Consider the following 27,838-nt stretch of genomic DNA (forward strand, 5'->3'; position numbering starts at 1 on the left):
TATAGAAAACTTCCCAGTCTTTTTTTTTTTTGAGACAAGAGTCTCAAGACTGTCACCCTGGGTAGAGTGCTGTGGCGTCACAGCTTATAGTAACCTCCAGCTCTTGGGATTCTCTTGCCTCAGCCTCCAGAGTACCTGGGACTACAGGTGCCTGCCACAACGCCTAGCTATTTTTTGGTTGTAGTTGTCATTGTTGTTCGTTGTTTGGCGGGCCCAGCTGGATTCGAACCCACCAGCTCCAGTGTATGTGGTTGGCGTCCTAGCCGCTTGAGCTACAGGGGCTGAGCCACTTTCTAGTCTTCATAATGCCCTCCACACTTTAAGTTATAGTTGATTCATTGTACTTACATACCTCAATATGCAATGTAATAATTTTTGCGTTGAATTATCAAATATATTTTAAAGAACTGAGGTTAAGAATTGCTTGGGCGGCACCTGTGGCTTAGTGAGTAGGGCGCCGGCCCCATATGCCGAGGGTGGTGGGTTCAAACCCAGCCCCGGCCAAACTGCAACAACAAATAGCCGGGCGTTGTGGCGGGCGCCTGTAGTCCCAGATGCTTGGGAGGCTGAGGCAAGAGAATTGCGTAAGCCCAAGAGTTAGAGGTTGCTGTGAGCCGTGTGACACCACGGCACTCTACCCAAGGGCGGTACAGTGAGACTCTGTCTCTACAAAAAAAAAGAATTGCTGCTTTTGGCTGGGTAAGGCTCATGCCTATATAATCCTAGCACTTTGGGAGGCTAAAGTGGGTGGATTGTTTGAGCTCACGAGTTGGAGACTAGCCTGAGCAAACGCAAGACCCCGTCTCTACTAAAAATAGAAAAAACTGAGGCAGAAGGAGAGCTTGAGCCCAAGAGTTGGAAGAGCTGTGAGCTTTGACTTCACAGCACTGTATGCAGCATGACAGCTTGAGACTCTGTCTCAAAAAAAAAAAAAAAAAATTTGCTGGTTTTATTTACCCGGATATTTGCCATTTCTGGTTTTTTTTTTTTTGTCCTTCATTCTTGATCTTCATACCATGTAGTGAACTTTTTTGTAGTACTTTTTTTTTTTTTTGAGACAGAGTCTCACTATGTCGCCCTTGGTAGAGTACTGTGGCATCACAGCTCACAGCAACTTCAAACTCTTGGGCTCAAGTGATTCTCTTGCCTCAGCCTCCCAAGTAGCTGGGACTACAGGTACCCACCACAATGCGCAGTTGTTATTGTTGGTTAGCTGGCCTGGGCCTGAACCCACTACCTTCAGTATATGTGGCTGACACCATAAACACTGTGCTATGGGTCCCGAGCCTTGTAGTACTATCTGAGTAGCTTTGCTGGCAAAATTCTCTTTAGTATTACTTCATCTGAGAATTTCTTTGTTTCATCCATATTCTTGAAGGATATTTTTGTTGGATGTAGAACTTATTTTTTCTTTTCCCTTTTTTTTTTTTGGAGACAAAGTCTCACTTTGTCGCCCTCAGTAGAGTGCTCTGGCATCACAGCTCACAGCAACCTCCAGCTCTTGGGTTTGGCGATTCTCTTGCCTCAGCCTCCCGAATAGCTGGGATCACAGGTGCCCGCCACAACACCCAGGTTTTTTTTTTTTTTTTTTTTTGTTGTTGTTGCAGTTTGGCCGGGGCCGGGTTTGAACCTGGCACCCTTGGTATATGGGGCCAACGCCCTACTCACTGAGCCACAGGCGCTGCCCAGAACTTCTTTTTTCAATACTTAAAAAATAGTCCACTTCCAAGAAACCCTTGGTTTTTAATGATAAATGTGCTTTTATTATAATCATTTCTTCCCTATAAATAATATATCATTCTCTGGTTGCCTTATTTGTGAAATTTCTCCTATACCAGAAAGAAATCTGTGCTAATGCAAATCATTAGTATAAATGAAAGGTCTACAAATTATGGCCTATGTTTGAGGTGAAAAATATACTCAAAGTGTTTATCATATTATCTCACTCAACAGCAGCAATTGACGCAGAAAACTTCTGTGACCAGACGTGTAGGGATCTCTTTTTATCAACAAGCAAGCAGTCATCCCTCTAACAGATACCAACTGGGCGTCCTCCAATTCAGTTCCAACACTATCTGTGGATAGTTTGAGACCCCAGGAGTAGATGACTCTGTCCCACAAGACCATCTCCCCACCCTCCTTTAGACACCAGTCACAGTTCTGGGCCTCCAGATCTTTTGACCCACTGACTGTAAATCGAGAATCCCGCAACACCCCTTCTTTAAGTTTGATTAATTTGCTAGAGCAGAACTCAGGGAAACACTTTCACTGGTTTATTACAAAGGTTATACAAGAGATACAGATGAAGACATGCATAGGGCCAGGTATGGAGGAAGGAGCTCAAGAGTTCTCAGGTTTTCCCTGGGTGTTCCACTCTTCACGAATTTAACATGTTAGCTGTCTGGAAGCTCTCTGAACCCTGTCCCGTGGGCCTTTTATGGAGACTTCATTGGATAGGCATGATTGAATCATGGATGACTATGTTGAAATGTGATAGGACAAAAAGGGTATGGGGCCAGATCCTCTCTGGTTTGAGGGTGTTATGACCCACAATCAGAAAGGCAGAGGAAAATAAGAGTTCTGCCTTGGGCAGGTGAAAGGAGAGCGGAGGAAGGTTTGGAATATGTTCCCTGAGGCCTGTTTCTGAGGCCTAAATTGCCCCAACACTACAATAAAAGACTGAGATATGGCCTATGGGAGTTATGAGCTAGTAACAGTGGATGAAAACTTACATATGTTTTTTTGTGTGTGTTTATTTCTCATAATATCATAGCCTGCCACTGCTGTCGGTCTCAGGCTGCTTTCTCATTTTGTAAATAAAGTGTTGCTACGATCTGTCCACACTCATTGATTCACATACTGTCCATGACTGCTTTTGTATCACGGGCAGATTTGAGTAGTTGTAAGAACTACTTTTGGACCCTAAAGTATTGACCACTTGACCCTTTTCAAAAAAAGTTTGCTAATTTCTGGTGTAGATTTTTCTTCATTAAAATTTCCTACTTGATTTTTTTTTTTTTTTTTTTAAGTTTTTGGCCGGGGCTGGGTTTGAACCTGCCACCTCTGGTATGTGGGGCTGGCGCCCTACCCCTTTGAGCCACAGGTGCTGCCCACCTACTTGATTTTTTTAAAACGTTAACCATGTAGGCTTAAAAATCTTTTTACACCTTCCTTTAGGCCGGAGATGCCATCTTCTAGTAATTCACCAAAATGACAAATACAAAGGGAAAGAGGAGAGGCACCCGATACATGTTCTCCAGGCCTTTTAGAAAACATGGAGTTGTTCCTTTGGCCACATACAGGCGAATCTACAAGAAAAGTGATATTGTAGACATCAAGGGAATGGGTACTTTCAAAAAGGCATGGCCCACAAATGTTACCATGGAAAACTGGAAGAGTCTACAGTGTTACCCAGCCTGCTGTTGGCATTGTTGTAAACAAACAAGTTAAGGGCAAGATTCTTGCCAAGAGGATTAATGTTCTTATTGAGCCATATTAAGCATTCTAAGAGCCGAGATAGCTTCCTGAAACGTGTGAAGGAAAATGATCAGAAAAAGAAGGAACCCAAAGAGAAAGGTACCTGGGTTCAACTGAAGCGTCAGCCTGCGCCACCCAGAGAAGCCCACTTTGTGAGAACTAACGGAAAGGAGTCTGAGCTCCTGGAACCCATTCCCCATGAATTCATGGCATAATAAGCATATAACATAGCACACAGGAGTACCAGTGGCCCCGGGTTTTTAGGTGGAAGAACCTATTTATTCCCCATGAGCTCATGGCATAATAGGTGTACAGCATAGCACACAGGATAACCAATAGTCCCCATGTAACAGTGATACAAGGTGCTGGAACCTATTTCCCACAAATTCAAAAGTCAATTAACACTTTGTCACATTCAATGGCAAGGTGCCTCCCTGAGCTACTGGAACCTCTTCCCTATGAATTCATGGCATGGTAGATAAAAATAATAGCAAATGTTTCTTGTTCATTCACTAAAAGTGTGATTATTTTTTCCCCCAAAGAAGTATTAAAGCAAATTTTAATGTGTCCTAAAAAAAAAAAATCTTAACAAATATATTGTATACAAAATTCTAACAGGGAGCAATATGTGTAAGAATTTTTTCCCCTATTTAAAAACCAGAACTACGGCTCAGCGCTTGTAGCTCAGTGAGTAGGGCACCAGCCACATACACCGAGGCTGGTGGGTTCGAGTCTGGCCCAGGCCTGCTAAACAACAATAACAACTGCAACCAAAACCCCAAAACAAACAACCCCCCCAAAACCAAAACTAAGCTTAGCACCCGTCGTTCAGTGGTTAATGTGCCCCTTACATACACTGGGGCTTGCGGGTTCGAACCTGGCCTGGGCCTGCTAAAAACAATGATAACTACAACAACAACAAAAAAATAGCTGGGCGTTGTGGCAGGCACCTGTAGTCCCAGCTACTTGGGAGGCTGAGGTAAGAGAATTGCTTAAGCCCAAGAGTTTGAGGTTGCTGTGAGCTGTGATGCCATAGCACTCTACCGAGGGTGACAAAGTGAAACTCCAAAAAATCCAAAACAAAACTAACTCTTCAGCCAACTTTTCTTGAAGACATAACAAATATTAGCTAAACATAGCTTATCTTTAAAAAAAGTATTTTTATTTTTTTACTTATATATTTTTAATAAAACCCTTCACATAATCTTCATGCATAAAGACCATGACATTTAAAACTCATAAGGCAAACAAAACAAATTTTTGTTAAATAACTGGTTGATGTGAAGTCTGATTTGATGTTTTTAAAGATAGGCTTCAGGTAACTTAAATATAGGTTGTAAATTGAATGTAATGTTATTTGCAACATTACAATCTGTTGACCTGAGCAGAAGCAATAGGAGTAAAAGTGTAACCTTCCTGCAATGTCGTAAGAGACTGAAGAGCCATAGTCTAACTGAGTGGCAGTCAGTTTCCAGTATGAGTCTCTTGGTTTCCTTATCATTTATGTACTGAAAATGGTTGAATTTTACAATTTTGAGTTCCTGTAATTTGTATTATTTTTTGTGGTTTTACCTAGAGATCAGAAATGCTAATAAATATTCCTATTTTATTGTATTACAGAGAAAATGTATTACATTTTCCTATATGTAATACTAACACGCATTTCTTTTCAAACCTTCAGACCTGGGACTGAACTGTAGAAGTTCTATGAATTTTTTCTTTGTTTTACATAGGTAATGAATTAGTTACTAATCAATTTTGTAATGCCTTCAAGCTGCCTATCAAACCCCAAGAAAGCCAACTCTAGTTTTTTTTTTTTTTTTTGAGTCAGAGTCTTAATATATTGCCTTCGGTAGAGTGCTGTGGCGTCACAGCTCACAACAACTTCCAACTCTTGGGCTTAAGCGATTCTCTTGCCTCAGCCTCCTAAGTAGCTGGGACTATGGGCGCCCATCACAATGCCTGGCTATTTTTCTTGTTGTTGTTGTTGTTGTTGTAGTTGTCTTCATTGTCATTTAGCAGGCCTGGACTGGGTTCAAACCCACCAGCCCTGGCGTATGTAGCTGCCACCTGAACCACTGAGTTACAGGCGCTGAGCTGACTTTATTATTAGTAGCCTACTGTTGACCAGAGTTTTACCAATAGTTGATTAACTGATACTTTGTATATTCACGTATTTATTGAAAAAAAATCATGTATGAGTGGACATGCGATTCAAACCCATGTTGTTTGAAGGTCAACTATATGTTTTTTCTTATGCATACATACATATCCACAAATTTATAAATTAGTTACAATAAGAGATTAACAATACCCAATCATAAGATAGAATATGACAGTATATTATAATAAAAGTTATGTGAATATGGTCTTTTCTCTCAAAATATCTTACCAAACTTACCCATTTTTAGACCTTGATTGAAAATATTTTATTGTACCGTACTTCCCTATTTTTGGATCTTGATTAATTGTGGGTAACTGAAACTGCTGAAAGTGAAACTGCAGATGTGGGGAAGACTGCTGTTCTAGTAACTATCTACAATGACTTTATGCTTACTCAGATTTTCAAAACATGACATTTCATTTTTAAAAGATTTGTTCCACTTTTTTATTTATTTTTTTTAAAAGAGATAGGATCTCATTCTGTCACCCAGGCTGGAATGCAGTGGTATAATCACAGCTCACTGTATAACCATGAAACTCCTGGGTTCAAGTAATCATCTTGTCTTAGCCTCTTGAGTTAGCTAAGACTACAGGTGTACACTACCACACCCAGCTAATTTTTTTTTTTGTAGAGACAGAGTTTCACTTTATTGCCCTCGGTAGAGTGCCGTGGCGTTACACAGCTCACAGCAACCACCAACTCCTGGGCTTAGGTGATTCTCCTGCCTCAGCCTCCCGAGTAGCTGGGACCACAGGCGCCCGCCACAACACTCGGCTTTTTTCTTGTTGCAGTTTGGCCGGGGCCGGGTTTGAACCCACCACCCTAGGTATATGGGGCCGGCGCACTGCTCACTGAGCAACACCCAGCTAATTTATGTTTTATTTTGGTGAGGGGGTGTGATGCCTGGGCTGGTCTTGAACTCCTGGTCATCCTCCTGTCTCTGACATTCAAAACTCAGGGCTAACAGTGTGAGCCACTGCACCTGGGCAGAACTCTCTTTTATAATAGCATTTCACTTGTCAAATTTTGGTGATTTTTGTATTGATACTTTCATTTCTAGTACAGTTTCCAATTTAATTAATTGTCCCAATAATGTTCTTTAGAATAGTTTTTCTTTTTTTTTTTGTAGAGACAGAATCTCACTGTACCGCCCTCAGGTAGAGTGCCATGACTTCACACGGCTTACAGCAACCTCTAACTCTTGGGCTCATGCGATGCTCTTGCCTCAGCCTCCCAAGCAGCTGGGACTACAGGCGCCCGCCACAACGCCCGGCTATTTTTCTGTTGCAGTTTTGGCCGGGGCTGGGTCCAAACCCGCCACCCTCGGCATATGGGGCCGGCACCCTACTCACTGAGCCACAGGCACCGCCCTAGAATAGTTTTTCTTCCAGTCGAGGATTGTATATTGTATTTAGTTGTTACATAAATATTTATTTTTAATGGACTATTGCTTTTAAAATTTTAAATGTCGAATTTTTGTTCTTTTAACAGCTAAACCAGGTGGACAGGTGAAATGTCAGTACATTTCTGCTGTGGATAAAGTTATATTTGTGGATGATTATGCAGTAGGATGTAGGAAGGACCTTAATGGAATCTTGTTGTTAGACACTGCTCTGCAAACTCCAGTTTCAAAGCAGGATGATGTGGTTCAGCTTGAATTACCTGTTACAGAGGTAAGTTGAAATAAGTGTCAGTGTGGTCTTATAAATGTAATCTTTGACATTTAAATGTTAAATGAAGTCAAGCAGCTCTTTAAAGACATTATATAAGTACCCTATAGAAACAAAAATTGACTTATCAATCAAAATTTTGTTTAGATGTCTTTTCCTCTGCATAATAAATTGGTTCTCTTTGAAGGGTTGGTGTTTTACCTGTGAATTGTGCATCGTCCTAGATTGAACAGCTATAACATAGACCCCAAAACACAATGGCTTGAACAAGAAAAGTTTCTTTCCAGTGATAGTCCAGGGCTAAGTGGAGTACCAGCATTACTAACTCCAACACTCAGGTTAACTTGTGAGTTCAGTACTGCTGCTTCAGGTCTCGTCGTTTCTCATTTCATAGGGAAGAAGAGGGCAAAGGCCAGGGGAGCAGCACACTGGCATCTGTGTTCCTCAACTTTCCTTCCCTTGTTGCCCTTTCCCTTTTCCCCTCTTATTTGTATTCTTTTTTTGTCAAGTTTCAGAATATTATGGGGGGCCTTATCTGTTCTTCTGTTTCTGTCTTCCACACACACCCTCATATATCCTTTCCTATTCACCCCATTGGACTGAATTTAGTCCCATGGCCACACCAAGCTGAGAGGGAGACTAGGAAAGAGGTGTTCTTTTTTTCTAATATTAAAAGAGAAAGGAGAAATACAGATTAGTAAACAACTAGTAATTTTTGCAGTATATCATGTCTCTTAATAACCCCAGTTTTAAATTATAACTTTATGAATTTTTCTGTAGTGTTAAATTTTCATTACTTAATTTTTATGTTTACTCCTAACTTAAAAATATTTTTTATGTGGGTTAATGTTAATATCATGTAATTTTAAAGTATATTTCAAAGTCATTGCATCTTGAATCATCTTGAATAAGTTTATAAACAATTATAATGTGTTCCCTAATAAAATGAGATATTGTTTGTCTTCATGCTAATGTGTTAATTATTAATTATTTTGCATTTGGTGGATTTTTTTTTTTTTTGCAGTTTTTGGCCGGGGCTGGGTTTGAACCCGCCACCTTCGGCATATGGGGCCGGCGCCCTACTCCTTTGAGCCACAGGTGCCGCCCAAGGATTTTTTTTTTTTTAAAGACAGAGTCTTGCTCTGTCACCCAGGATAAAGAGTAGTGGCCCGGGCGGCGCCTGTGGTTCAGTCCGTAAGGTGCCGGCCTCATGTACCGAGGGTGGCGGGTTCAAGCCCAGCCCCGGCCAAACTGTAACAAAAAAATAGCCGGGTGTGTGGCGGGCGCCTGTAGTCCCAGCTACTCGGGAGGCTGAGGCAAGAGAATTGCTTAAGCCCAAGAGATGGAAGTTGCTGTGAGCTGTGACACTACAGCACTCTACCTAGGGCGATAGCTTGAGACTCTGTCTCAAAAAAAAAAAAAATAAAAAATAAATAAATAAAAAATTGTAGTGGCCCGATCATAGTTCACTATAACTTCAAATTCCTGGGCTCAAGGGATTCTCCTGCCTCAGTTTCCTGAGTAGCTAGAACTATAGGCGTGCATCACCATGCCTGGCTAATTTGAAAACAATTTTTTGTAGAGACAGGATCTCACCAAATTACTTAGGCTAGTCTCAAACTTTTGGCCTCATGTGCTCCTCCTGCTGTGGCCTCCATGTTGGTGGGAGCCACCACACCCAGTCTGCATTTGGTGGATCCATATATCAATTGGTGAAACTAATGTGACATGAAAATCATCAATGTGTACATTTTAAGCTAATTAAATTAAAATGTCTTTATTTGCATTTTTCTCTTTGGATAGACTTTTTAAAAATACAACAAAATATATCTACTTAGGTTTTAAGTTTTGTGTCATGTACAGTAGTCTGTTTATTTATTGTTTGAAAGAGAGTGTCTCACACTGTCTCCCAGGCTGGAATGTAGTGGTGCCGTCATGGTTCAGTGCAACCTCCCAAGTCTTGGGCTCAAGCAATCCTCCTGCCTCAGCCTCTTGAGTAGCTGGGACTACAGGCACATGCCTAGCTAATTTTTTTACTTTTTTTGTAGAAATGGAGCCTTGCTGTCCTGCTCAATCCGGTCAACCGTAGTCTTATTTATCTGTTAAAAGCATGTTTCTGGGAGTTTGAGTTCTAAAACAGAGAAGCCATTTTTTTTCTCACCACAGTCGCTGGATTTGAAGGTGTAAAATCTTTAGGCAGGTTGGGCATAGTGGCTGCAACTGTTATCCAACTAGGGAGGCCTAGGTGGGGGATCACTTAAGGCCAGGAGTTTGAGACCAGTCTGGGCAATAATAGGGTTCCATTTTAACGAAAAATAAATGCTGTTTGTTTAGCTGGCTTCTCTCTTGCTTCACTTTGCTTGCTATTACGTTTTTTTTTTTTGAGACAGAGTCTCACTATGTCGCCCTCGGTAGAGTGATGTGGTGTCACAGCTCACAGCAACCTCAAACTCTTGGACTTGAGTGATTCTCTTGCCTCAACCTCCTAAGTAGCTGGGACTGCAGGCGCCTGCCACAACGGCTGGCAATTTTTTTTTGGTTGTAGTTGTCATTGTTGTTTTAGCAGGCCTGGGCTGGCTTCAAACCTGCCCTCTTAGGTGTATGTGGCCAGCACCCTACTTGCTGAGCTATGGGCACCGAGCCGCTTGCTGTTACATTGCTTGCTTTTTATTTTTCCTTTTTACCTTAAATAGTCACAACTGTGTTGTTCATGTAAAATCATTTGTAGATCTTTGTGATTCCAGGCATTGTTAATTTACTGCATTACATATTTTATCTTTCTTCCCTAAAGTATGGAGAGGATTTGTTTGAATAGTGTAGGTGTATTCTTTTCCTTATATTAGTGACATATTTTAATTAAGATAGTTTGTAGTTTGTATTCAGGAAGTTCATATTGAGTATGCAGGCAGCAGTGCAAAGGGCCTTTTCATATTACTTATTACTTGCTAACTTATTCAATGTCTTCTTTTAAGTCTGTGTAATTTGAGTAGTTAAAGGGCATTGGAGGGCTGGGCACATCTAGCATAGTGGTTACAGTGCCAGTCACATACACCGATGCTGGCGGATTTGAACTGGGCCTGGGCCAGCTAAACAACAACAATGACAGCGGCAACAAAAAATAGCTGGGCATTGTGGCAGGTGCCTGTAGTCCCAGCTACTTGGGAGGCTGAGGTAAGAGAATTGCTTAACCTCAAGGGTTTGAGGTTGCTGTGAGCTGTGATGCCATGGCACTCTACCAAAGGTGACTTAGTGAGACTCTGTCTCAAAAAAAAAAAAATAAATAAAAAAAATAAATAAAAAATAAAATGCATTGAAGGATTTTACATTTAGCCTTTGAAAATTTTACCTGTTTTAATTTTGCTTACGGTTTCAGCTTGTCCATTTTTCTATCTTGATTTGACTTATAATTACTACCGTGTCCTGAAACTTACCATGTAGCACTGCACTAAATACATTGCTTAATTTTATTAGTTTATAATAGCCGTTTCAATCTTTATTTGATTAATTGTGTTTGTAAAAAATGTAAAAGTAAGTTTAGTATAGTCCCTCTTGTTATCATTGCATATTAAAATATCTGAACGAGGATCTGAATTTTTTTGTATTCGTGTGTGTGTTTAATTTTCTGTGATCTTTTTTATTTAGGCGCAGCAGCTCTTATCAGCATGTTTAGAAAAGGTAGATATTTCTAGTACGGAGGGTTATGATTTGTTCATCACACAGCTCAAAGATGGTTTAAAAAATACATCACATGAAACTGCAGCAAACCACAAAGTTGCTAAGGTAAGAAATGAAAAATTACCTTGTTTGGAGTTATAACAGAATGAATAAAATACTTTTGTCCTTTCAGTTTTCTTTCTCTTTCTCTTTGGAAATGTTCTAATTCTAGATTTTTCTCCTTTTTGAAAAATAAAATGTGCTTATAAATCATCCCAAAATTGAAACTTTCATTGATGTTTACATTCAGTTTGTGGGAGCTACTTTGCTTTCATTGTGTTTCTAAGGCTTTTCTAACAATCTATCTTAGTTCCTGATGCCCCTGTGTTGGTCAAGAGGCTAATGAAAGAGGCTTTCTTGTTAGGTTGTGAGCTTGGATGAGAATGGCATGTCTTTGGAAATGTGATCATTTTGTGCTTTCTTTAAAATTACTTTTTTGACATGACTGGGATGGCTGTGGGAGAGGATGCTTTGAATGAAAACTTTTCATACATTTCATTAATTTCTTCTGTATTTTCTTTTATGATCTTGTCTAAATTATAAATGTAATAATATAGTACTTCCTTTTCTCAGTTTATTTATATAATACTTCCTTACAGAAGGATATAAAGTATTCTGTAAGGAAGTAAAAGTCATTTTTCCAAAAGTAACTTGTGCATTTACACAGGTTTTTTTTTTGTAGAGACAGAGTCTCACTTTATAGCCCTTGGTAGAGTGCTGTGGCATCACACAGCTCACAGCAACCTCCAACTCCTGGGCTTAAGCAATTCTCTTGCCTCAGCCTCCCGAGTAGCTGGGACTACAGGCGCCCGCCCATGCCTGGCTATTTTTTGGTTGTAGTTCAGCCGGGGCCGGGTTTGAACCCACCACCCTCGGTATGTGGGGCCGGCGCCTTACCTACTGAGCCCCAGGTGCCGCCCCAGGTCTTTTTTTTTTTTAAGCATAGTTGGAATTATACTAAAATATTGTGATATACCTTGTCTTTTGTCACTTAAGAATTTATCTTGTGGCTCGGCACCTGTTCCTCAAGTGGCTAAGGTGCCAGCCACATATACCTGAGCTGGTGGGATTGAATCCAGCCTGGGCCCGCTAAACAACAATGATGGCTGCAACAAAAATAGCTGGGCGTTGTGGCAGACACCTGTAGTCTCAGCTACTTGGGAGGCAGAGACAAGAGAATTGCTTGAGCCCAGGAGTTGGAGGTTGCTGTGAGCTGTGATGCCAGAGCACTCTACCCAGGGCGACAGCTTGAGGCTCTGTCTCAAAAAGAAAAAAAAAAATAAAAAAGAATTTATCTTGGGGGCGGTGCCTGTGGCTCAGTGTGTAAGGCGCTGGCCATAAATACTGAGGGCGGCGGGTTCAAACCCAGCCCTGGCCAGAAACTGCAAAAATAAAATAAAATAAAATAAAATGAAATAGCCTGGTCGTTGTGGTGGGCACCTGTAGTTCCAGCTACTGGGAGGCTGAGGCAAGAGAATCGCTTAAGCCCAGTAGTTGGAGCTTGCTGTGAGCTGTGATGTTATGGCACTCTATCGAGGGCCATAAAGTGAGATTCTGTCTTTAACAACAACAAATAAAAGAATTCATCTTGGTTATTTTTTCATACCATTCTTTTTTCTTTTTTTTTTTTTAAAGAGACAGAGTCTCACTTTGTTGCCCTCGATAGAGTGCTGTAGCGTCACAGGTCATAGCAACCTCCAGCTCTTGGGCTTAGGTGATTCTTCTAACTCAGCCTCCCCAGTAGCTGGGACTACAGGTGCCCGCCACAACGCCTGGCTATTTTTTGTTGCAATTTGTTTGGGGCCGGGTTTGAACCTGCCACCCTTGGCACATGGGGCCAGTGCCCACTGAGCCTCAGGTACCACGCTTGTTTATTGAGAGAGTGTCACTTTGTTGCCCTCGGTAGAGTGCCATGGCATCATAGGTCACCACAACCTCTAGCTCTTGGGCTCAAACAGTTCTTTTTTTGAGACTCACTATGTCAACCTCAGTATGAGTGCTGTGGTGTCACAGGTCACAGAAACCTCAAACTCTTGGGCTTTAGTGATTCTCTTGCCTCAACCTCCCAAGTAGCTGTTTTTTAGAGGCAGGATCTCGCTCTTGCTCAGGCTGGTGTCAAACCTGTGAGCTCAGTCCATCCACCCGTGTTGGCCTCCCAGAGTGTTGGGATTTACAGGCGTGAGCCACCATGGTTGGCCTGCATTCTTCTTATTTACATTGAATTTTATTTTGTAGAGTTACTATGATTTTATTAGTCCTTACTCTATTGATGAGCTGTCTTATTTAGGGAAACAGACCCATATTATGAATTTCTTTTTCTTTTGAGACAGAGTCTCAATATGTCTCCCTCTGTAGAATGTTGTGGCATCACAGCTCACAGTAACCTCACACTCTTGGGCCTAAGTGATTCTCTTGCCCTCAGCCTCCCAAATAGCTGGGACTACAGGCACCTGCTGCAATGTCTGGCTATTTTTTGGTTGTAGTTGTCATAGTTTGTCAGACCCAGGCCAGGCTCAAACCCGCCAGCTCTGGTATATGTGACCGGCGCCCTAGCCACTGAGCTACAGGCGCTGAGCTCCACATTATGAATTTCAACAGGAAGAATTTATTGTAAGAAATGAATTTAACCAGATGTTTGAAAACTGAACAAGTGAAAAAAAAACTCTGAGCTAACACAGAGATGGTAACTACAGGACGCAGCCGTCATTGAGGTCTAGAGGAACAAGGAGAAGTTAGGGTTATTGGAACCTAGATGCTAAGAGAATAGATCCCATAGATCTGGTATGCAGACTTTTTTTTTTTTTCGAGACAGTCTTACTATGTCACCCTCAGTAGAGTGCTGTAGCATCACAGCTCACAGCAACCTCAAACTCTTGGGCTTAAGTGATTCTCTTGGCTCAGCCTCCCAAGAAGCTGTGACTACAGGTGCCCACCACAACACCCGGCTATTTTTTTGTTGTAGTTGTTACTGTTGTTTGGCAGGCCCAGGCCAGGTTTGAACCCACCTGTCCCGGTGGCTAGCACTCTTGCCGCTGAGCTACAGGTGCCAAGCCAGACTTTTGAGGAGGAATGGCTGCCCTGGTGATACCTCAGGAGCTTGAAGGAGTTTCCTATGGACCTGGGACTCAGATCTCTAAAGAGAGATGCTAGTTGGATGTTGTTACCTCTAAGGGAAATTCTGTGAAACTGGATCTGGGAAGACTGAAAAAAACAATACTGGAAGCATTAACTGCTGCTGCCACTTCTTTGATGAAACAGTGCTGACAGCAATGATGTGCTTCTATTGGCAGAACCTAACAAGCACGAAAATGATTGACATAAAGAGAAAACAGGGTTTATGATACCCAGCCCCAACATGACACAGCAGAGAGTTAAAGCACAGGTTTGAGCTGAGAGATGATAGTTTAATAACTGGCACAGTTTATCCCTTTGGCTACTCACCATCTCCATATATATTTTCTGTATGCATGTATGTGAACTTTCATGCAACCAAAACCTTATACTTAATAAGATGCACTGGTCCTTTTTACAAACGAAAATTTTCTTTCCTTTTCCCTGGAAAAGGGAGATACAACATTTTTTTTTTTTTTTAAATAACTCTAAAAATTTAGAGTTATATTTAAAAAGCAATACTTCTAAAATTTAGTCTAGTTCCATTGGTTAAGTAACAGAACTATGCTACTTAAAGACTAAATGAACAACAATCAAAAATTCTTATATAAAATAAGTCTCTAACTATATGCTTTATAGTCATGTCCATCTAAATCAACATCTATCCATTTGTCTATTGTTTATGTAATTTGAAGAAAATATGCATAGCAGCTGTAGTCCTCAATTCTATTAATGGTCAAAAGGATACATTTGCTGTTTTTAATGTCTTTTTTTCTACTACCTATTCCATATTCCCTTTGTCCTCAGCTAGCACCTTACCTGGCCAGAAGTTTTTACATGATGGAGTAATCCAATACTTTATACTTGAAGTATTTGAATTCTCAGGGGTGCTGTGTTTTTTTTTTAGTTGTAATTATCCATTCACTTTTACTGTTGCATATGGAAGTACTAACAGGTACTCTATAGACTCTTCCTGGGTTCTGCATAAGCGCCTTGCTCCTGTTATTCAACATTAATTTAGTTTGTCAGTTTCAATCAGAACAACTGGTAGAATAACCTACTTTTTTGCCTCTTCATTCAGTGGTAAGGGGAACCCAGAATTGAGTAACAGTGTGAACACCCTGTTCAATGGAAGCAGTGTTGTACTCCTACTGGAACGTTCTTCCCTTGGGAAGTAAAACTTATAGAGGTTAAGGCTTAATAAAAAATATGTGAATGAATTTTTAAAGTATAATAGTGACCATGCTGAGAGAAACTCTTATGATGCATGTTTCATTGATTCAAAGCATACTCTTTATTCTGTAAGGTAGAATTCTAACCTTTCAGAGTGTTTCTACCAATTAGTGTTGAAAATGAATCTTTAGGAGGCCATTGAACTCTTCTGTCGGCCAACTCCCTCCAGATGATGCACGTAAGACCAGTGAATTTCCCAGACAAGAGCCCGTTGTTGCATCCTGTTTTGCTTTAAAATTCTTTCCTTGCTCAGAAGCAGAGTTGTCTGAAATGCCATGATGGTGCATAAGACATTTTGTTAGTCCACAAGAAATGATGGAGACCTTGTGGGCAGAACAGGTAAATGCATACCTGGAATACGTATCTGTTACAGTGAAGAACAAAATTGCTGCCAGTGCATGGCTGAAGGAATCGGTACAGTCCACCTGCCGTTAGATAGCTGGCTTATTCTCCTGGGAAGTGGAGTCATAGTGGTGGCCTACCTTTGCTAACAGCTGTTGGCATATTAGGCCATTAGCAACAGCTGTAGCCTGGTTAGTCTGGGTTAGGGAAGTCTGTGGTGGTGTTGGACTATCTTTTGCCTTGGCATTTTGCCTACAGGTCCATTGACCAAGCCCTGGAATGGCTAAGGGAGAGGCTGGCTGATATGTGTGTAATTTGTCCATTTCCTCTGCAGTGGGTGCCTTCGGTGACAGTTCACGTATTGCACAAATATTTTCACATACTATTTATTTTGAGAGTTCTGTCCATACCCTTTACTCTTGATCTTTCTTGTTAGCAGTTTTCAATCCTGTTTTTTCTAAGTGCCTGATCATCCAGCCAACAAATTGGAACAGTCCATTTGTTAGTTCTTAATTCCTGGCCAGCTCTCAGTCCAGACAGAGAAAATAGTCAAATACAATGATTGAAGTTCTGCCCACTGAAATTTTCCTTCACCACTGTACTTATGATTGGGGGCTGTAATGGTATAGCAGTCTACTTTATTTTTTTTTTTTTGTAGAGACAGAGTCTCACTTTATGATCCTGGGTAGAGTGCCGTGGCATCACACAGCTCACAGCAACCTCCAACTCCTGGGCTTAAGTGATTCTCTTGCCTCAGTCTCCCGAGTAGCTGGGACTACAGGCGCCCACCACAACGCCCGGCTATTTTTTTGGTTGCAATTCAGCCGGGGCCGGGTTTGAACCTGTCACCCTCGGTATATGGGGCCGGCGCCTTACCGATTGAGCCACAGGCACCGCCCAGCAGTCTACTTTAAAATGGCACGAACATATCACACAGAGCCAAGAGTATTTTCTCCTCAAATTATCACATTATAGGGAGTTATCTATGGAACTACTGATAGGGAATGAGGAGGTGGCATTGTAAATGGGAGCGGGTATTGTGTAAGTCTGAGCCACTTCTTACTCAGTTTGTGCCTTTTGGACTTTCTCCGACTGATCGCTGTAAGACACTTAATGAAAGGTACTTGTTGCTTGTGCTAAATATTGTCATGTAATACCTACTTTGTGATGGACAGCTCTGATTGTATAGACCTTAAGTGTCATGGATAGGTATTAGCCTCTTATCTGGGACCAGTAAGAGGCCAGGAGCTGCTTTTTTTTTTGGCCAGGGCTGGGTTTGAACTCGCCACCTCCGGCATATGGGACCGGCACCCTACTCCTTGAGCCACAGGTGCCGCCCCAGGAGCTGCTTTTTAAAAGGAGAACATTAATTGCATGAAAGGGCTTGCCTTTGCTCCAAGACTCTAGCATTCTTCTGTGTGAGTGTCCCTATTTAGGTTCCTGCAGGCTCCTGCAGAATTAATATTTTCCATGGATACTTCTCCTGTTAGTGGTCTCAAGTAAAAGTGGCAGAGCATCGTGCAGCACTGTCTGGACCTGTCGCAGAGCTGCTGCTTGTTCAGAACTTAAAATTGGCAGCTTTATGTACTTCTTGATAATTGGATTATAGCAGCATGTTCAAATATGCTGAACATTGGTTGCAAGATCCAAATAGGCCCACCGAGCATTGTGCTTTTTCTCAATGCTTGATTCAAGTTGTAGCAACTTGTTCACCTTGGAGGTAGTATCCTGACGTGACTAGACCACTGGACTGCCAGAAACTTCACTGAGTTTGGAGGATCCTGAATATTTTTGGGGACTGTTAATTTCCTCTGGCTTGCGTCTTACTGAGGCATTTAAGTTCCTTGCTATTATTTCCTCTCTGGGCCAGTCAGCATGATGTTATTGAGGTAGTGGACCAGTATGGTTAAATGTACAGTGTTAGGGTGATCAGGATTTCTGTATACCATTGTAGATGATGGTAAAGAATGTGAGGTACAGTGCAAGGGTAAGATTTATTGTTGGTCCTACCAGGTAAAAGTGGGTTTAGAAAAATACTTGACAGAACTGTAAATGCCTAGCAGATATCAGGAGATTTGTTGATTTGCTTCAGTAAAGATACCTCATGTGGAATAGCAGCTGCAATCGAAGTCTCCACCTGATAGCTTACTATGCACATTTTTTTTTTTTTTTTTTAAGACAGACACTTTTTTGCTCTGTAGAGGGCCCTGGCATCATAGCTCCCAGCAACCTCAAACTCTTTGGCTCAAAGCGGTTCTCTTGCCTCAGCTTCCCTGGTAGCTGGGACTACCCCCTCCACAATGCCTAGCTATTTTTTTTAGAGACAGAGTCTCGCTCTTGCTCAGGCTGGTCTGGAACCTGTGAGCTCAGGCAATCCACCCACTTCGGCCTCCCAGAGTGCTAGGATTACAGGCATGAGCCACTGCCCTTGGCCCACAGTCATTCTTCAGGATCCCTTTACATTCTGCATAGATGACACAGGACAGTTAAATGGGTATGAGATTATTTGTTTGCTTCTGTATTCTTTCAAATCTCTTATAGTGGCGTTAATCTTAGAAATTTGCTCAGGAATGTGGTACTACTTTGATTTAATATCCTTGGAGAGAAGCAAAGTTCTAGGGGGACATCTACTTGGTCTTTCCTACCGTAATGGTCCTCAGAGAGGAACAGAGAGCTAATGTGGGGATTTTTCCAGTTGCATTTTGTTTTTTGTGTTTTTTTTTAAGACACAGCCTCAAAGCTGTCCCCCTGGGTAGAGTGCTGTGGCATCACAGCTCACACCACCTCCAATTCCTGGGCTCAAGCGATTCTCCTGCCTCTGCCTCCCAAGTAGCTGGGACTACAGGGGCCCGCCACAACGCCCGGCTATTTTTTTTGTTGTTGCAGCCGTCATTGTTGTTTGGCGGGCCTGGGCTGGATTTGAACCTGCCAGCTCAGGTATATGTGGCTGGTGCCTTAACCGCTTGAGCCACAGGCGCCGAGCCCAGTTGCGTATTTTGTATCTCTTTGGATTATGCATTTAAGAGCTAGGGAAATTATTGCAATATGGGTTTGTGGACACCCTGAGCTCCTTGAGACAGCTTTTGTGCCAAAAGTCCATTAATCACTTGGTCATCCTAAGCTCCACTTTGACTGGTGGAACACAGTCGTATTGTAGGAGTTCAGTTCCATGCCAGTTTGGGACAATATTTGAACAATCTTTTCACTGTACTGAAAGCCCACAGGTCCCTTTGGGGTAAGGTTTTTACTATGATGTGTACAGTACTGTATAGAGTTGGGGTATTGTGGAGGGTATTTTCCCTTTCAATGAAAAGTTCTACATCTATGAAAAGATTAGGTGAGAAGTTTTCATTTTTCATTTTTTTTTTTTTAGCAGTTCTTGTTTTTGACTTGAGTTTTTCAATTTATATGAATAATAACTTACAAGTCTGCCTAGAGTGTACTAGACTCAGTGGAAGCCTTTCACAGGTGAACTGGGAAGAGGATATGAAGATGAAATTACATTATAGACATTTCTTTGGGAGAATAATACTTAGCATTTTTGTGTTACAACTTCTTAAGTAGTTTTTGTGCTGTTTTGTAGTTGTGTAATGTTAAAGCATGATTAACATTTATTGAATATTGAAACTGGTCTCAGAAACAAGGTAGGCCTGTTTTTAGTTACTGCTGGATAATGATAACAACAACAATAAAAATACATTAGAACCCACAGTTGACCACCTCTTTATGTTGACCACCTGATGCTTCACATGTACTCAATGGAAGTTCCCTATGTCGATAACTTCTGTATGTTGGCTAGCTTGTTACAGTCCCTTGGACGGTCAAATTACAAAGGTTTTACTGTGTAAACATTCACTAAGCTGAACTAAATCCTTATGTAGGTTGTACCCCAGTGATGATAATTGTCCAAATATGTTCTTGTGGTTGGAGATATTTGCAGGGTCTTAACATTGTGCTTAACATTTGTATATGCGGGATGACTATGAACAAAGATGTGATTTTAGTTTGTGGTGAGCTATGTAAGAAGATGTGTCACCATCTGGTTTTAAACTGTCTTCAGGTTAGTTGAGGTTTCATTTGAAAAAATTAAATTTTAATTGACAAATGATTATATATTTGTGGGGTACGGTGTGGTGTTTTATATATATATACATATAGATAGATATATACACATACACTGTGGAAAGATTAAATCAAGCTAATTAATGTATCTGTGGGCTTACCTTATTTCTCTGTGGTGCGAATGTTTACAGTCTACTCACGGTAATTGTGAAATGTACATTAACTGTGGTCACGGTGCTGTATAATAGATCACTAAGAGTAAAATAGACAACTAAAACTATCTCTCTTGTCCACTGAAACTTTGTATCCTTGACCAACATCTCCCTATTCTCCAACTACTACCCTCCCCCCTGCCCGCCTGCTAATTACCATTGCACTTTCTGCTTGTCTATGAATTTAACTTTGTTGGATTCCACATATAAAATGGGATGGTGCAATGTTTGTCTTTCTCTGCCTGGCTTACTTTACTTAGCATAATATCCTTCAGGTTCTTCTGTGACTTTGCCAGTGACAGAATTTCCCCTTTACAGGCTGTGTGGTATTCTGTTGCATATATATACACGGCATTTTCTTTGTCCATTCAGCCATTGATGGATATTTACATTGTTTCTGTATCCAGTGAATAAGAGACTTCTTTTTTACATGGCTCCACATTTCTGCTTTATTTTTTTCCCCATCCTAGAGTCCAGCGGCAGCACGCTCTTGCTTTAAATGATAAACAAATAGAGTAAACTGATTTGAGACTGAAAAATTGTTCTTTATTTGGTAGTGATTGTGTTATGATTTTGGTTAAAACTTTTGAGTACATTTTCCTTTGTTTATGCTCCCATATTCTTTCAGTGGGCCACAGTTACATTTTATCTTCCTCATCATGTGTTGAAGTCCATTGCCAGTGCCATTGTAAATGAACTCAAGAAAATAAATCAAAACGTTGCTGCCTTACCTGTGGCGTCCTCAGTGATGGACAGATTGTCTTACCTCTTACCTAGTGCACGTCCAGAACTCGGAGTGGGGCCAGGCCGTTCTGTAGACAGGTATGAACCTGGCTTATCAAGAGAGATGGCAATGAGATTGAATTGGTTAGCTTTTGGATTAACTAGGAATAACTATAAAATATGATTATGATTAAAAAACATTTTAAATAGTTTGAAGAACCAATTCCAGTTGCTATCAAAATACTAAATTGAACTAAACTACTACTTAAATTGCTTTTGTTAAAAAATATCTTTTAGTACCCTAAAGATATTTGAAGGGATTATTAAAACCATATTTGAAAATTCCAGTTTAGTATTTGCCTAGTAAATATTGGGATAAACTTAAACGATTAGAATTAATATAAAAGAATTATTTTGTGACTTTCGAGATAAATTTTGACAGACTTAAAAACCAAGCTGAATTGTGAGTATAAGGTAAGAGTAATCTATTGTTTTATAGTAAAAAAAAAGAAAAGTTAAAACATTTATTGAGGGCGGCGCCTGTGGCTCAAAGGAGTAGGGTGCCGGCTCCATATACGGAGGTGGCGGGTTCAAACCCAGCCCCGGCCAAAAACTGTAAAAAAAAAAAAAAACAAACCAAAAAACATTCATTGGGACAGTTTTTTGAATTCAGATTTTTATGCTGCCTGCCATAGATTTATATAACAAAAATCATATTTTATCCATCACTTTTTTCTTTAGTAGCAATTTTTTGATTGCTTGTTTTGTGTAAAACTAATTAAAAAGCCAGTAATGAATTCACTTAAAAACTTAAATGATTTGTTATTTGAAGTAATGTTAATTAGGTTCTTATTAAAAGTACTGAAGTTTAGAAATTTTATTCTGACATATAAAACCTAGCAGTTTTGATTAGATATTTATACTTGTCTTCTCATGTTATGCTTTATGTTTTTACATTTTCATTGGACATGAATTGTGACTTCTAAATATCTTTACAAAATGCATTTATAAATAACATATGCTGATGTTAGCTGAAGTGCTACTGAATAAACTCAGTTTCTAATTTATGTCATTTTAAGCATGGCTCTTTTATTCAATTGCAATATTTATTTATTTTTTGTAAATAATGATTTTGCTTTATTAGTTGCCCTATTTTTGTTAGTTAAGTGATTTTATTACAATATAAATAAAACTTAATAGTAATTTTAATAATTTTATTTTCTTTTTTTTTTTTTAATTTGGCCGGGGCTGGGTTTTTGAACCCGCCACCTCCGGCATATGGGACCGGCGCCCTACCCGCTGAGCCATAGGCGCCGCCCAATAATTTTATTTTCTATAGTATCATTGCTACCTCATTTGGACAATGCAGAGATTCTCTCTCTCTCTTTTCTTTTTTTTTGAGACAAAATCTTATTTTGTTGCCCTTAGTAGACTGCCATGGGGTCATAGCTCATAGCAACCTCAAACTCTTAGGTACAAGTGATTCTCTTGCCTCAGCCTCCTGAACAGCTGGGACTACAGGTGCCTGCCGCAACGCCCAGCTATTTTTAGAGATGAAGTCTCACTCTTGCTCAGGCTGGTCTTGAACTCCTAAGCTCAGGCAGTCTACCTGCCTTGGTCTCCCAGTATACTGGGATTGCAGGCTTGAGCCACTATGCCTGGCCTAAGGTTTCATTTTATTTTTTTGATAAATTCCTGGAGAGTACAGCTTTCTTGGAAATGGATTTCTCTGGAAGAAGTGCAGAAAATTGCTTTCTACTTATGAAAAAAAATTAAACCTGAAAATACTTAATATAGTTGAGATAAAACCACTGTTTGGTGTATAGTTCATCTAATTATGTAAAATTTGGCATGTGATGAAAGTATAGGATACTCTGGGCGGCGCCTGTGGCTCAGTCGGTAGGGCGCCGGCCCCATATACCGAGGGTGGCGGGTTCAAACCCGGCCCCGGCCAAACCGCAACCAAAAAATAGCCGGGCGTTGTGGCGGGCGCCTGTAGTCCCAGCTGCTTGGGAGGCTGAGGCAAGAGAATCGCTTAAGCCCAGGAGTTGGAGGTTGCTGTGAGCTGTGTGAGGCCACGGCACTCTACCGAGGGCCATAAAGTGAGACTCTGTCTCCACAAAAAAAAAAAAAAAAAAAAGAAAGTATAGGATACTCTGCCTCTACATTTGCAGATTTTCTGTTTTATCCTTGGCAGTTAGCAACATTGGTTAATTTAATCTACACCAGAATTGTTTTGTTTTTTTTTTTTGTTTTTTGAGACAGAGCCTCAAGCTATCGCCCTGGGTAGAGTGCTATGCCATCAGAGCTCACAGCAACCTCCAATTCCTGGGCTCAAGCAATTCTCCTGCCTCTGCCTTAGCCGCTTGAGCCACAGGTGCCGAGCATATACCAGAATTGTTTATCAACAGTAGTCATCAATCAGATTTTCATTTTCCTTAATGTTTAAGGGGAAATTTTGAAAAATTATTTTTATTTTAAAATAAAAATTTGAAATTGATTATTAGACCCTTCCCAGTCTTTGCTGATAACCTAGTAAATTTGTTTTCTGCCTTTAGGAGTATCACTGTAATTTGATGCCTAACTTCAATTCAATGTTGACTTTTAGATCATTGATGTATAGTGAAGCTAACAGGCGGGAGACATTTACCTCATGGCCTCATGTAGGCTATCGGTGGGCACAGCCAGATCCCATGGCTCAAGCTGGATTTTATCATCAGGTAAAAAAGACTTTCTCTCTCTATATATTTTTAGTATGCTTTTGTAAAATAATTAGTAAAATTATTAGCATTTTAATACTTTTTCTAAGACTTATTTTATGTGACTTGTTTGTGTGCATGTATGTTAGTTTTGTGTTATTTTACTTTTTTTTTTAAGTTATGGGGTCTTGCTCTGTTGTCCAGGCTGGACTCTGAACTCTTGGTCTCAAGCAATTCTCCTAACTCAGCCTCCCAAGTAAGTGGTGCAGGCCACTATACTTTTGAATATGATACTGAGTGAGTTCCTGTGTTGTGTTAGAAGAAAAGGAAAAAAAAAAGTTAAAAGTAACTAATAGGCTCCGCACTGTAGCTCAGCGGCTAGGGCGCTGGCCACATACACTGAGACTGGTGGGTTTGAACCCAGCCCAGGCTTGCCAAACAATGACAACTACAACACCACCACCAACAAAAAATAGCTGGGCATTGTGGCGGGCACCTGTAGTCCCAGCTACTTGGGAGACTGAGGCAAGAGAATTGCGTAAGCACAAGAGTTGGAGGTTGCTGTGAGCTGTGACGTCACAGCACTCTACCCAGGGCGACAGCTTGAGACTTTGTCTCAAAAAAAAAAAAAAAAAAGTAACAACTGAGTTACTTAAGACTTAATAACAAAGTATTTTCTTTCAGATTAGATACAGTTTTTTTTTTTTTCTTAAATCACCAAATAGGCTGTATTCTCCAGATTTGGGTTTTGAAAAATGTTCTCTTTGAATATGTATTTGTTTTCTTTTTGACTCCTGCATTGTAACACTGTAGTATATGCTTAGGGTAATGCATTAAAGCAGTTTACAGTTGCTCCTGAGATTCTAATTTTAGTTGGGATACAAGTTACCCATAAACTAGATAGCTACAGAAGCAGCATTACAGGTAGAGCAATGCAACCTTAATACATATATACTGAAGAACTGATTAAGAAGTTGTATAACATCAAGAAATGATAAATGCCTGTGGTGATAGATAATCCAAATCATCCTGATATGATTAATTTATAATGTATGCCTATATAAAGACCTTACATGTCCCCTGTAAACAAATACCACTTAATAGTGCTCATAATAGGGTGGACGTGGTGGCTTACACCTGAAATCCTAACTCTCTGGGAAGCCGAGTCAGGTGGATTGCTTGAGCTCACTAGTTTGAGACCAGCGAGACCCTGTCTCTACTAAAAACAGAAAAACTGAGGCAAGAGGATCACTTAAGCCCGAGTTGGAGGTTGCTGTGAGTTATGACGCCACGGTACTCTACCCAGTGTGACAGCTTGAGACTCTGTCTCCAAAAAAAAAAAAAAAATGCCCATAATAAGTAAAAAATTAATCATAAGAAGTTGTGTAGATACAGGAAGAATTAATCAACAAAAATACTCATGTTTTTATGTAGAAGAGGGTGTACAGTATAAGGATTATCATGATAAAAAGACATGAGAATGGGACACTGTAGAAAGCTTTACTGAAATAAAGTAGAACGAAGTAAAGAAAAATGATTTTATCCAGGTGTAATGTGCTAGTTAATGGTAAACTGAGTAGTATAGACTGACTACTGAATAATCTGAGAAATCAAATAACATGTTAGTTTACATAAATCATGTTTAACTTTAGAATGCAATTGAACTGGAAGTATATTATAGTTACTGTCTTTAAGAATCTGAACAGTGATTATTCCTTAGTTATCTTAAAGTATTCTGAGTATCTAAACTAAAATTAAACCAGAAAACAGGCTAGGTATGGTGGCTTATGCCTGTAATCCCAGCATTCTGGGAGGCTGAAGGGGGTGGATTGCTTGAGCTCAGAAGTTCAAGACCAGCCTGAGCAAGAGTGAGACCCTGTCTCTATAAGAACAGAAAATCTAGCTGGGTGTTGTGGTGGGCGCCTGTAGTCCCAGCTACTTGGGAGGCTGAGGCAAGACAATTAGTTGAGCTCAAGAGTTTTAGGTTGCTGTGAGTTGTGACACCACAGCACTCAACCCCAGGGCGATTGAGTGAGACTTGGTTTCAAAATATATATATATACCAGAAAACAATGTATATTTGACTTTTTTATTCAAAGTTTATCAATTTTCCAGTTAATGATTGATAAATTTGGAGACTGGCTACTGTTAGGATCATGGAAGTTACTTCTCTAACCTACGAACTGAATGTAAACCCTTCTGGCGATTATCTTTTTCCTTTTAAAGTGGTGTCATTTTCTAAGAGATTCTCCATTAAGCGATGCCTTGTTATTTTTTCTTTTGAGTTGTTATTCATTATACTCTCTTTTCAACGAGATTAAATAATAGATTTCTTGCTCGTGTTAGGGGCTGATTATTCTGAATCTTCTAAAACATATAATAAATTTGCACCTATAAGGTGTACATATTCACAATTATGAATATTAGTTTTCAGGTATATTTCAGTTCATACTATATATCTTCACAACATGAACTGAAATGTATATATTTTTATATATAATGCTTAAAATATATTAAAATATATAAATTATAACACTAATTTTTTATACTTATATAAAATAACATAGTAAATATTATAAAACATGTAATTTTGATATGTTTGAGTAATTTGTGTATCAAACCTTGTGTCCTAAAGAATATTACAGAAATTTAATTTGATATAGTGGTTCACACCTCTAATTCCAGCACTTTGGAAGGTCACAATAAGAGAATTACTTGAGCCCAGGAGTTTGAGACCAGCCTGGGCAACTTAGTGAGACACATTTTTTTGTCTCTACAAAAATATAGAAAAATTAGCTGTTTGTGGCAGTGTGATTATAGTCCCAGCTATGGAAAAGGATCAGTTCAGTTGAGTATAAGAATTTGAGGTTGCATTGAGCTGGATCGTGTGATCCTGTGTCTTTAAAAAAGAAAAAGAGCATTACATGAATTGAAGAGTTTGTTTTTCCTTTTTACTTGCTTTTCTTGTGTGGTTATATGGGATTCAGTATTTAATAATAAACTATTACACTCTTTTGGATTAAGTATATGTGTGCCTTTGTGTTTGTTTTAGTGGTTGTTTTCCACTAAAAATAGGGGATGAAACACTTTTTCCTTTTTTTTTAAGAGACAGAATCTCACCTTATCGCCCTCAGTAGAGTGCCGTGGTGTCACAGCCCACAACAACCTCCAACTCCTGGGCTTAGACGATTCTCTTGCTTCAGCCTCTCTAGTGGCTGGGACCACAGGTGCCTGCCACAACGCCTGGATTGTTTTTTTGTTGCTGTTTGTCCGGCACCGGGTTCGGACCTCCCACTCTTGTTATATGGGGCTGATACCCTACTCACTGAGCCACAGGCGCCGGCCAAAACACTGTTTTTCAAATAACATAGTCCATAAACATTTGAAAGTTTCCTTGTGGTATTGGGAGCTAATAGCATAAGACTAATTTTCTTTGCTGCAGTATGGAATTTTACTTAAAACTATGAACTTTTTAAAAGAATTTTTATTATAAAGCTGTTTTAATAATAATTTACTTTTTTTGTCTCCTTTTTGTATAATTTTGCAGCCTGCCTCATCTGGAGATGATAGAGCCATGTGTTTTACTTGTAGTGTATGTCTCGTTTGTTGGGAACCTACTGATGAACCTTGGTGAGTCTTGATTTTTGAGGGACATAATCAGCTAAGTTAGTGTTGTAAATGTGATTCCAGATTTTTTCTGATTTTGATAAAATTACTTGAATTTTTGCCATTTATACTTTTGCTGTTGTTCTAAGAGAATGAGGTATCCCTGTGTCTACTGTGTCATACCACTCTGCATCCAGAGTCTCTAAGGTCTGTGATTTTCTAAACTTTGTACACAGGGAAAGAATACACCCAGGCTCTGGTCAAAACCTAGAGGCTCTGATAAAGTGAACTCTATCATGACCTTCAGCAGTTTAGTCTTAGTCTGTTGAGGGCAGGTTGCCAATAGAGAATCCATGGAGGAAGGCCTACAGAATACATTGCTAATTTTGGGGGTATCTGGTGTCTTTGAATTCTAGTGCATAAGAGTTTAGAACCTGGTTATACTTCAGGAGATCATGTATTGAAGCTTCATTTTTACATATAACTACTCTAAGATCACATTAATAGAAATAGTAAAAAAAAAAAAAAAGTAATAATAGCAAATATTTTTATAATAACAGGTGCCATTCTAAGCACTTTATATAATTTTAACTTATTTAAATATTTCATTAACCCTGTTTAGTAGGTACTAGTATCATCTCCATTTTATAGGGCAGAACTAAGAATATGCTGCAGTTTAATCCTTCCAGTCACTCTGGAACTGGGAATTATTATTGCATGTTAAAATGAAGAAAATAAAATTTACTGAAGGGCATATAGCTAGTAAGTGATAGAATCGGGTTTTGGTTTTAAGTTATTTTGCTTATTTTGTATTAAAATTAGTTT

General features: G+C 39.8%; 1 protein-coding gene across 9 annotated transcripts in view; it reads left to right on the forward strand.

Annotated features, from left to right (window-relative positions):
* Positions 1–27,838, forward strand: part of BIRC6 (baculoviral IAP repeat containing 6) — a 275,055-nt gene that overhangs the window by 25,990 nt on the left and 221,227 nt on the right. For all 9 annotated transcript variants that reach the window (XR_008379509.1, XM_053588024.1, XM_053588027.1 and 6 more), the window contains exons 2-6: positions 7,133–7,314; positions 10,954–11,091; positions 20,614–20,807; positions 23,317–23,428; positions 26,955–27,037. Coding sequence is in view for 8 of the 9 variants with exons in the window: in XM_053588024.1 (XP_053443999.1) it covers positions 7,133–7,314; positions 10,954–11,091; positions 20,614–20,807; positions 23,317–23,428; positions 26,955–27,037 (709 nt within the window). In the remaining variant the exon portion in view is untranslated. The remainder of the gene's footprint in view (positions 1–7,132; positions 7,315–10,953; positions 11,092–20,613; positions 20,808–23,316; positions 23,429–26,954; positions 27,038–27,838) is intronic.

The sequence above is a fragment of the Nycticebus coucang genome, chromosome 4 (assembly GCF_027406575.1).
Source record: "Nycticebus coucang isolate mNycCou1 chromosome 4, mNycCou1.pri, whole genome shotgun sequence".
NCBI lineage: Eukaryota > Metazoa > Chordata > Mammalia > Primates > Lorisidae > Nycticebus > Nycticebus coucang.